At 37.4% G+C, this 12349-nt stretch overlaps 1 protein-coding gene across 1 annotated transcript in view; it reads left to right on the plus strand.

Annotated features, from left to right (window-relative positions):
• The window catches only part of TTBK2 (tau tubulin kinase 2), a 123417-nt gene that overhangs the window by 17138 nt on the left and 93930 nt on the right, over positions 1-12349 (plus strand). The window contains exon 2 of the mRNA XM_018054383.1: positions 11252-11387. Within this exon, the coding sequence (XP_017909872.1) occupies positions 11319-11387 (69 nt within the window). The 5' untranslated portion in view covers positions 11252-11318. The remainder of the gene's footprint in view (positions 1-11251; positions 11388-12349) is intronic.

Raw genomic sequence — 12349 nt, forward strand, 5'->3', positions numbered from 1 at the left:
AGAGTTGAACACGAGTAACTGAACTGAACTGATAGATGTTCATGGGGAAGATTGGTTTTTCTTGCATTGTCTTTTATTGTTTGGTTTTTTTTTAATCATTTTTATAGTTTCCACACTAGGCATTACTATTTTCTTCTCCAGCTTTATGACTGTTTTCATATCAGGCTAATGCTGTCTTCATAAAATGAATTGGGATATATTTCTTACCCTTCTATTTCTGGAAGAGATTGTATAGCTCTTTTTTTTTTTTTAACATTTGATAGAATTTGGCAGTGGAAAAATCTCTGTATTCTTTTGTGGGAAGGTTTTGAATTATGGGTTCAGTTTTTTTAACAGGACAATTCAGACTTTTCCTTTCGTCTTGGGTGAATTGTTAGGTTTGCAGTTTTTGAGAAATTGGTCCATTGTTGTCCAGGTTATATGTGCAGTATTGATCTTTTATACTTTTTAATGTTTGTAGAGTCTATAATGATAAGTCCTGTTATACAAGTTTTTAATGTTTTAATTTTCCCTCCAACCAGGGCTTTAGCTACATCCCACCAAATTTTGTTGTTTTAATTTTTATTCAAGTAAAATATTTTCTAATTTACCTAAAGACTTTTTCTTTAATCTGTGGATTATTTAGAATAGTCTTTGTCAAACTTTTTGTTTTAAAAGTCCAAGTAGTAAATATGATAAGACCTGAGTCTATACTCAGTTGTAGTTACTTAAATCTGCTCTAGTAGTACAAAAACAGCCGTAGGCAACACATAAATGAATGGGCATGGCATTATTCCTATAAAATTTTACTTACCACAAACAATCACCCAGCTTTGGTATTTTTGTTTAATTTCCAAATGTTTGTAAGAGTTTTCTATTATCTTGCTGCCATTGATTTTTAGCTTAATTTCATTAATATTCTGTATGTGATTTTATTTAACTTTGTTGAGGTTTATTTTGTGACCTAGGATATGACACGTCTGTCTTGGTTCCATGTGCACTTGGAAAGAATGTGTATTCTGATTTTGTTGGAGTGTTATATAAATGTACATTAGTTTCAGTTGGTTGATGGTTACTTTCTGATTCAGTTCTCTTTCATCAAATGAATGTCTTAAAATGCAATTCAATTCTGACACTAACTGCTTGGAGTTAATGACATCATACAGGCTAAGGGGCTCAGTTCCACAAGACTGCCCCCGCTTCAGACTCTAGCTTGAAGTATATCTTCTAGTCCTGAGTATCCTCAAGCCATTCATACTTTGCCTGGCTGGCAGTGAATTTGGTGTATCTTACAGGTTCAGTAATTTGCTAGAACAACTCAAAGAACTCATAAAAGTTCTATACTTAGGATTGTGCCATGTGCTCAGTCGTGTCCAACTCTTTGTGACCCCATGGACTGTAGCCCGCCAGGTAGAATATTGGAGTAGGTTGCCATCCTCTAGAGGATCTTCCCGACCCAGGGATCAAACCCAAGTCCCCTGTGTCTCCTGCATTACAGGCAGATTCTTTACCTGCTGGAGCTGTCGGGGAAGCCCCTATACTTAGTATTACCATTATATTATAAAGAATAAAAATGAACAACCAGATGAACAGGTACATAGGGCCAGTTTGTAAGGATTCTAAGCACAAGAACGTCTATCCTTGTGGAATCAGGGTACACCACCCTCTCGGTACATCAATATGTTCACCAACCAGGAATCTCCCTGAGGCTTGTTTCTCACTGTTTTTAATATCAAGATTTCATTAGATAGACATGAGAAATGAAATCATTGTCCATGTAATTGAGTTCACATCTCCAGGCCCACTCTCCCTAGAGGTTGGAGATTAGAGATTGGGCCAAACGTTTAAACCCTCTAATCACGTGTTTGGTCTACCTGATGACCAACCCTAATCTGAATTGATCTAAGAGTCCCTTCAGGAGTCCCCTCATTAGCATAACAGGCATTCTTGTCATTTAGTAAATGCCAAGCTCTGTGAAGGAGTTGGAAATAAAGGTTTATAGACCAAATATAAAGACCCAATATGTTTTTATTATACCATAGTAGTGTTGTTCAGTTCTCTTCACATATCTTGCTGGTATTTTTATCTGTTTTATTTCTTTTGAGGCAGGAGTGATGAAGTCTCTAATTATGAGTTTGTCTGTTTCTTCACCTTGTTCATGTGATTCATGTATTTTGATGCTGTTTTTAGATGCATGCACATTTATAGTTTCTTTGTAAACTGGCCTTCTGTGATTATGTGATGTCCCTCTTTATCTCTGGGGATTTTCTTTGCTCTGAAGTCTACATTGTCTGATAGTAATATAAACAGTTCTGACTTAATGGTTCAATTTGCAATTTTTCAACTTTACGCTGGTATGAAAGTGATATGGATTGAGTAGAAACCAATCATGATGAACACATTTACAGCCATTCTGTTCCTATAGAGCCATTCTGTTTTTCACTTCCAATAATGCATTCAGCAAATTACATGAGATATTCAACATTTCATTACGAAATAGACTTGTTAGATTATTTTGCTTGATTGTAGGCTAATTTAAGTGTTCTAAGTACTTTTAAGGTAGGTTCGGCTAAGCTTCAATGTTTGGTACATTAGGTGTTTTAAATGCATTTTGACTTACAGTATTTTCAACTTAATGATGGGATACCCCATCTATCATAAATCAAGGAAGATTTGTATAGGTTCTCCAGCTTTATGTGTGGTATATCTTTCCCCATTCTTTTGCCTTTTAAATTCATAAATAAGTTTATAATGATACTTATATAATAAAAGCAAAACTCATGAAACTCAAAAGTTCTCAAAGAAATTGAAATATAATAATAATTTAAAAACCAATATAGACTGACAGAGAAGAATTTTAAAGATGTAGTAAACAGTTGAATATCAAATAGACAGCCTTACTTCTAAATTCTATTTTGTTACATTAAATTATATTTGAACAGGAGGTCCCATACTGGAAATTCTGGAAACCGGTACATTACATTTTTATGTGGTTAAAGTTAGTGATGTATTACCATGTTGTAGCTACTGCTGCCTTAATATGAAGTCATGTTCAATATATTTTGAAGTGAAATAGCTGTAAGTTAATCTATTCTGCCAGGCTACAAAAATGTCACCAAAATTTTGCTGATGCATGCTAATGTGTCAAGACTGAACTGTATAGAGGGTAAAGAGAACTGGAGCAAAAATGAGCATATGTTTGTTTTTAGCCTAAGTTTTCTGTTATTTTTGAAGTAAGTTTCTTGTAGAAATCATACTCATCTTCATAATCTCTGTCTTTTCAGTTGTGTGTTTAGGCCATTTCTATTTAAGGTAATTACAGGTATATTTGAGTTTAGCCCTAAGCATTTTATTATTTTTGTCTTATGTTTGTGGTCTCTGTTTTTGTTCTCCTGTTTCTCCTTTCTTAGCTTTTTTTGAATTATCCTAACATGTTTTGGTTTTCCACTGTATATTTCATCTCTTTTGCTTTTTGTTATATCTTTTTTACATAGTTTTTTTTTAATGGTTCTTCTAGGGTTTCAATATACCTACTTAATTTCCACAATCTACTAGAATTATTATATCACCACTTCAAGTAGAGTACAGAAGCCTAATCACTGTCGTATAGGTCTCTTTACCATTCTGTCTTTTCATTGTGATTGTCTCGTTCAGTTCAGTTCAGTTCAGTCGCTCAGTCATGTACGACTCTTTGTGAGCCTATGGACCGAAGCACGCCACGCCTCCCTGTCCATCACCAACTCCTGGAGTTCACTCAAACTCACGTCCATCGGGTCAGTGATGCCAGCCAGCCATCTCATCCTCTGTCGTCCCCTTCTCCTCCTGCCCCCAATCCCTCCCAGCATCAGAGTCTTTTCCAATGAGTCAACTCTTCGCATGAGGTGGCCAAAGTACTGGAGTTTCAGCTTTAGCATCATTCCTTCCAAAGAAATCCCAGGGCTGATCCCCTTCAGATTGTATGTTTACTACACATTTTCTTTATCCATACATCTGTAGATGGATGTGTGGGCTGCTTCCACCCTATGGCTATTGTGAATAATGCTGCTATGGGCTTGAGTGCACAAATATATTTGTCTGAGTCCTTGCTTTCAATTTTTGGGGTATATACCCTGAAGTGGAATTGCTAAATCATATGGGAATTGACTGCTTAATTTTTTAACAACTCCCAAACTATTTTTCATAGTGGCTGCATCATTTTATATCCTCACTCACAGTGTGCAAGTGTTCCAGTTTCTCCACATCCTTGTCACCACTTGATACTTTCCTTTAATGGTAGCCATTGTAGTGGATATGAGGCAATTTTTCATGTGGTTTTGACTTATAGTTTTGTAATGATTATAGAGATTTTGAGCAATTTTTTTTCATGTGCTTTTTGGCTATTTGTATATATTTTTGGAGAAATATTTATTCAGGCCTTTTGCCTGGTTTTAAATTGAATTATTGACTTTCATTTTGTTGAATTATTCTTTATATATTCTGGGTACTAGCCACATATTAGATATATAGTTTGCAGTTATTTCCCACAATTTCATAGGTTGTCTTTTGGCATATAAAATTTTAAAAATTTTGATGGATTCCAATTTATCTATTTTCTTCAGTTTGTTGTGCTTTAGGTGTCATATCTAAGAAATCATTGCTTAATCCAAGGCCAGTGAAGACTTCTGCCAGTGTTTTCTTCCAAGAGTTTTATAGTGTTAGCATCTATATTTAGGTCTTTGATCCATTTTGAGTTAACTTTTATGTATGATGTTAGGTAAGGGTACAAATTCATTCTTCTTGCATGTGAGTATGTACTTGTCTCAGCTCCATTTGTTAAAATGAATTCTAGATCTTTTTAATCTGTGCATCTTTTGTTTTTTACTTTTAATATATAATATGGCAGATATACTGAGAAATAGTATAATGGATTTACATGTACCCATCACACAAAGTTTATGAAAATGCTATTATTTTTATGTCATTTGATCCTCTGTCCCCTGTACAACTCCTTTCCCCTTAGAGTGTTTTAAGGCAAATCTGAGAGCTTTTATCACTTTGTTTCCCTCGTGGCTCAGATGGTAAAGAATCTGCATGCCATGCAGGAGACTCAGGTTTGATCCCTGGGTTGAGAAGATCCCCTGGAGAAGGGAAATGGGTACCCACTCAAGTATTCTTCCCTGGAGAATTCCATGGACACAGAGGAGCCTATTGGACTACAGTCCACGGGGTCTCAAAGAGTCGGACTTTTTCACTTTCAAGACCTTTTATCACTTTTTGCACTGGTAGTTTATGTATCTCTTACAGAGAAAGACTTTATAAACATAACTACTCTACTATTATTACACCCTACAAAATTACCAATTGTTGCTTACTCAGTACATGCTTCAGTTCAGTTCAGTTAAGTCGCTCAGTCGTGTCTGACTCTTTGCGACCCCATGAATCGCAGCACGCCAGGCCTCCCTGTCCATCACCAACTCCTGGAGGTCACTCAAACTCATGTCCATCGAGTCAGTGATGCCATCCAGCCATCTCATCTTCTGTTGTCCCCTTCTCCTCCTGCCCCCAATTCCCCCCCAGCATCAAGGTCTTTTCCAATGAGTCAACTCTTCACATGAGGTGGTCAAATTGCTAGTTGCTGCTTTAGGTTGATATATATATCTTATTTCTTAAGTGTGCAGTGTAAAGCTTTATTATTTTCCATGCCATTTGTTTTGGGTCATTATGTCATTTATATGGGCCATTTTGTTCTTTAGGATCTCCGTCATCATGGATTTAGCTCATTGTATCTTCATGTTGTCATTTAACATGTACCTCGATCACTCTTATTTTTGTAAACTTATAATCAAATCTAAAAGTTTGACTAGATTTAAGGGTATTTTTGTTTGTTTGTTTGTTTGTTTCAAGGCAAGAGACTTCATAGGTGATACTGAGAAAATTTTGTTGCATCTGTCAGGAAGCACTTTTTGTTTCATTGTCCTGGCTTTTAATGATGTTAAGGTTGACCAGTGAGTTCAGCTTGATCCTTCCATATTAAAGTTCTCCATCCACTTTTTACATTATGGCTTTAGCAGCCATTGATGGTCATTGTCTAGATTCATTATGTAACAAAAGGGATTGGAAAATGGTTATTTTCTAAATCTATAAGTTCCCTTGCATTTATTAGCTGTGACTGTTCTCTAAGGAAAAGTCACCCTCATCATCTTTTTGCCTCCCCAAAATACTGTTCATACTAGAAAGGCAGGATAAATGTTTTATTCTGTTTATTTGCCAATTATTAGAATAACGAGTTGTTCCCACACAATCTTGAAAATCGACCTCTAATATTCTTTTTTCTTTTTTGAGTGTCATTGTGAACTCATGGGTGTATGTGTGTGTATATATATATATATTTATATTTATATTTTTGATGTTTTTCAATCATTGTATTCTTGTATATGCTCAAATTGTTTCATTTTTGACAAATGAGAATTCCTTCCCTTGTCTCTGTTTTCCTTTTGATTTGCTAATACTGGTGGTGTTAACATTTTTGCTTTCTTATTTGATGAGATGCACCAGGTTGATTGTGCATAATTTCCTGTGCCAGACCTAGAATAAGCCATTTTTCCAAGGAGCCCTGATTTCTTTCAGTGGGATATGATGTTTAGAGTTCACAATCTGAAGGCAGGGGTTCTTATTGCTACTGGGTTATCATTGATTTTAGGTCTTCTCAGGTCAATGCTTATGTCAAATCTTCTACCGTAATCTGTCTGATACTTGTTATGTAGTTGATTCCTAGCGGCATTTCTTAGGAACAATATTATTTGGGTTCTCTGTGTTCATAACTGCTTCCCTTAGCCTTGAAGTTTACTTTGGCAGGGTAGACCATGCTTGGCTCACATTTCCTTGGATACTTAAATATGTAATAAGCTGTTTGTGCTGATGTCTGTTCTCAGCCTGATTTTCCCCCCTTATGTGTAATTTGGACTTTCTGCACCTGTGTCCAGTGAATTTTTTTTCCCAATTGAAATTCAGTAGTTTTACTAGACTGTATTTTGGCATTGGGTTTAATAAATAGCCCTTTTCTGTGGCTCATGTTTATTTCCTATGCATTTTAAGTGCATTATTAATATTAAAATTTTATTAGCTCTGGTGATGTTAAGATCTATCTTTCAACTTATTAAACTGTAAGCTGTTGTAAATTAGGTATTTTTTTCTTAGTAAAAGGTTGGACTAAGGGTAGTAGTCTGAGTCAACTGCCATGAACACCATGCTTGCCCTATAGTCTAGTAATCTCAGTTATTGTAAGTTATATTTGTGTAGTAATATTCAGTTCAGTCGCTCAGTCATGTCTGACTCTTTGCAACCCCATGGGCTGCAGCACTCCAGGCTTCGCTGTCCATTACCAACTCCCAGGTCTTACTCAAACTCATGTCCATCAAGTCAGTGATGCCATCCAACCATCTCACCTTTGTCATCCGCTTCTTCTCCCACCCTCAATCTTTCCCAGCATCAGGGTCTTTTCCAGTGAGTCAGCTCTTCACATCAGATGGCCAGAGTATTGGAGCTTCAGCTTCAACATCAGTCCTTCCAATGAATATTCAGGATTAATTTCCTGTAGGATTGGCTGATTGGATCTCCTTGCTGTCTAAGGGACTCTCAACAGTATTAGCATGGTGCAAAAGTAATTGCGGTTTTGCATTGTTGATCTTTGTTGTTTGATTTTGAGATGCCTTCTTAAATGTAATTATGCTATACCTCATTTTAATGTGCATTTCTTACATTATGTTTTTTGCTAATGATTTATTCAGTTCAGTTCAGTAGTTCAGTCCTGTCCAACTCTTAGTGCCTCCATGAGCTGCAGCACGCCAGCCCTCCCTGTCCAACACCAAATCCCAGAGCCCACCCAAACTCATGTCCATTGAGTCGGTGATGCCATCCAACCATCTCATCCTCTGTCATCCCCTTCTCCTCCTGCCCTCAATCTTTCCCAGCATCAAGGTCTTTTCAAATGAATCAGCTCTTCGCATCATGTGGCCAAAGTTTTGGAGTTTCAGCTTCAACATCAGACCTTCCAGTAAACACCCAGGACTGATCTCTTTTAGGATGGACTGGTTGGATCTCCTTGCAGTCTAAGGGACTCTCAAGAATCTTCTCCAACACCACAGTTCAAAAGCATCAATTCTTCGGCACTCAGCTTTCTTTATAGTCCCAACTCTCACAGCCATACATGATTACTGGAAAAACCATAGCCTTGACTAGACGGACCTTTGTTGGCAAAGTAATGTCTCTGCTTTTGAATGTGCTATCTAGGTTGGTCATAACTTTTCTTCCAAGGAGTAAGTGTCTTTTAATTTCGTGGCTACAGTCACCATCTGCAGTGATTTTGGAGCCCAGAAAAATAAAAGTCAGCCACTGTTTCCCCATCTATTTCCCATGAAGTGATGGGACCAGATGCCAGGATCTTAGTTTTCTGAATCTTGAGCTTAAGCCAACTTTTTCACTCTCCTCTTTCACTTTCATCAAGAGACTCTTTAGTTCCTCTTCACTTTCTGCCATAAGGGTGGTGTCATCTACGTATCTGAGGTTATTGATATTTCTCCCGGAAATCTTGATTCCAGCTCGTGCTTCATCCAGCCCAGTGTTTCTTATGATATACTCTGCATATAAGTTAGATAAGCAGGGTGACAGTATACAGCCTTGACGTACTCCTTTTCCTATTTGGAACCAGTCTGTTGTTCCATGTCCAGTTCTAACTGTTGCTTCCTGACCTGTATACAGATTTTTCAAGAGGCAGGTCAGGTGGTCTGGTATTCCCATCTCTTTCAGAATTTCCCACAGTTTCTTGTGATCCACACAGTCAAAGGCTTTGGCACAGTCAATAAAGCAGAAATAGATGTTTTTCTGGAACTCTGTTGCGTTTTCCATCATCCAGTGGATGTTGGCAATTTGATCTCTGGTTCCTCTGCCTTTTCTAAAACCAGCTTGAACATCTGGAAGTTCACGGTTCATGTATTGCTGCAGCCTGGCTTGGAGAATTTTGAGCATTACTTTACTGCAATTGTAAGATGAGTGCAATTGTGCAGTAACTTGAGCATTCTTTGGCATTACATTTCTTTGAGATCGGAATGAAAACTGACCTTTTCCAGTCCTGTGGCCACTGCTGAGTTTTCCAAATTTGCTGGCATATTGAGTGCAGTACTTTCACAGCATCATCTTTTAGAATTTGAAATAGCTCAACTGGGATTCCATCCCCTCCATTAGCTTTGTTCGTAGTGATGCTTCCTAAGGCCCACTTGACTTCACATTCCAGGATGTCTAGCTCTAGATGAGTGATCACACCATCATGATTATCTGGGTCGTGAAGATCTTTTTTGTACAGTTCTTATGTGTATTCTTGTCACCTCTTCTTAATATCTTCTGCTTCTGTTAGGTCCATACCATTTCTGTCCTTTATTGTGCCTGTCTTTGCATGAAATGTTCCCTTGATATCTCTAATTTTCTTAAAGAGATCTCTAGTCTTTCCCATTCTGTTCTTTTCCTCTATTTCTTTGCATTGATGGCTGAGAAAGGCTTTCTTATCTCTTCTTGCTATTTTTTGAAACTCTTCATTCAAATGGGAATGTCTTTCCTTTTCTCCTTTGCTTTTCACTTCTCTTCTTTCCACAGCTATTTGTAAGGCCTCCCCAGACAGCCATTTTCCTTTTTTGCATTTCTTTTTCCTGGGGATGGTCTTGATCCCTGTCTCCTGTACAATGTCATGAACCTCTGTCCATAGTTCATCAGGCACTCTGTCAATCGGAACTAGTCCCTTAAATCTATTTCTCACTTCTACTGTATAATCATAAGGGATTTGATTTAGGTCATTCCTGAATGGTTTAGTGGTTTTCCCCACTTTCTTCAATTTAAGAGAGTTAAATGATTTATTATTTGGTGTTTATTTTATATTTATTTTAGACTCTATAAATGATGTTAGACAAAATGTGAATTTGAGCTCTTTTTTAATTTGTGTTCAAAATGAGTCATAGAGCAGGGTAGCAGCTCACAACATCAACAACACATTTGACCTAGCAACTGCTAATGACTGTACAGTGGTGGTTCAAGAAATTTTGCAAAGGAGACGAGAGCCTTGAAGATGAGGACATAGTGACTGGACATCGGAAGTTGACGTCAATAAATTGAGAGCCATCATCAGAACTGATCCTCTTAAAATTAAGCAAGAAGTTGCTGAAGTACTCAGCATTTGACCATTCTATGGTCATTTGGCATTTGAAGCAAATTGGAATGGTGAAAAAGCTCAATGAGTGGGTGTCTCACGTTCATGAGCTGACTGCAAATCAAAAAAATTGTCATTTTACAGTGTCTCTGTTCTTTTATTCTACACGACAACATGAACTGTTTTTCAATTGAATTGTGACGTGTGATGAATAGTGGGTTTTATACTACAGCCAGCTTGGTGGTTGGTGCAAGAAACTCCAAAGCACTTCCCAAAGCCAAACTTGCACCACAGAAAGGTCATGGTCATTGTTCGGTGTCTGCTGCTTGTTTCTGATCCACTACAGCTTTCTGAATTCCAGCGAAGCCATTATATCTGAGAAGTATGTTCAACAAACTGAGGAGATGCACCGAAAACTGCAACACCTACAGCCAGTATTGGTCAACAGAATGGGCCCCGTTCTTCTCCATGATGATGCCTGACTGCACGTTGCAAAATCAACGCTTCAAAATTTGAACAAATTGGGCTACGAAGGTTTGCCTTATCTGCCATCTTCACCTGACCTCTCACCAGTGGCAACGGACTTCAGCTTCTTCAAAGTTCTCGACAACTTTTTACAGGGAAAATGCTTCCACAGCCAGTAGGAGGCAGAAAATGCTTTCCAAGAGTTTGTTGATTCCTGAAGCACAGATTTTTACACTACAGGAATAAACCAACTTATTTCCCATTGACAAAAATGTGTTGATTGTAATGGATCCTATTCTGATTAAGAAAAATGTGTTTGAACCTAGATATAATGATTTAAAATTCATGGTCTGAAATTAGAATTACTTTTGTACCAACAAAGAGTCTGACAGGACTGAGTGACTTCACTTTCAATATAATGCCTCTTTAATGTTTGGTTATTTCACTGGGCTCTGTAATGGAAAGGTAAGCACTTTTTTATATGCACTAAACAGATTTTAGAAGCGAGATTTGGGATTTCTCCCTTTCCAGCCAAGCAACCGAATTAATGTATAGAATTAGTAGTACTTCTGGGTGCTGGAATGTTTGTGTTAATTAGTTAGTCCTGATATGCTGCTCCTGTTTCTTTTGTTTCAGGTTAAATGGAAACCACCCTTGGGAGCCGGATGCCTGTGTAGCCATTCTGCCACATCAGTGAATTGCAATGAGTGGAGGAGGAGAGCAGCCGGATATCCTCAGTGTTGGAATCCTGGTCAAAGAAAGATGGAAAGTAGTAAGTATACATCAGGAAAAGAGATGGGTGGTGTAGGGGGAAGGAGGAGGCTTTGGTATCTTGATAAAAGTAATATTTCATTAGGAAATAATACATATATTGCTTATATGCCTAAAGCAGTTACTTTTGTTTCTTTTCCTATGATTAGGTTTTGTTTATACCCTAATTGTTCTTCTTGCTCCTTCAGTTCAGTTCAGTTCAGTCGCTCAGTCGTGTCCGACTCTTTGCGACCCCATGAATCGCAGCACGCCAGGCCTCCCTGTCCATCACCAACTCCCGGAGTTCACTCAGATTCATGTCCATCGAGTCAGTGATGCCATCCAGCCATCTCATCCTCTGTCATCCCCTTCTCCTCCTGCCCCCAATCCCTCCCAGCATCTTGCTCCTTATAGTAATAAATTTTCCTAACCTCTAATAGCTACTATTGAGTAAGGTAAATAAAAGTATACTTAGGGAAAGAACAATTGAAAAAACTTCAGTGTAATGCCCTTTTTATTTTTTAACATTTTATTAAGGAAGATTGTTAAGTGTATGTTAAAATAGCATGACTGTTATAAAGAACCTCCAGGTACCCATGCCTCAGCTTAAACAGTTATAGATTGATAGTCAGTTTTGCTTCATCTCTTTAACCTCTCTCCTAAAATATTTTTAAATTGTTCTTTCTTATTTTTTTAATTATGAAAATATGATAACACATTTACAGGAGACGTGGAAAATACAGAGCAAAGTTACATATGGTCCCAGTGTATATTACAGTCATTTGTTTTAAGTAGATAAATTAAGATTCTTAGTTGGAGTTTCAATATCAAACTCTCAGAAATTAATAGGATGACTGTACAGAGAAGTAGAATATAGTATACCTTAAAAACACTATAAACCAATTCGACACAATTAAGATTTATACAGTTTTCACACAACAGTTGGATACAAATTCTGTTGAAGTTCCCATTGACTATAAACTA

The sequence above is a fragment of the Capra hircus genome, chromosome 10 (assembly GCF_001704415.2).
Source record: "Capra hircus breed San Clemente chromosome 10, ASM170441v1, whole genome shotgun sequence".
In the NCBI taxonomy this organism is placed as follows: Eukaryota; Metazoa; Chordata; class Mammalia; order Artiodactyla; family Bovidae; genus Capra; species Capra hircus.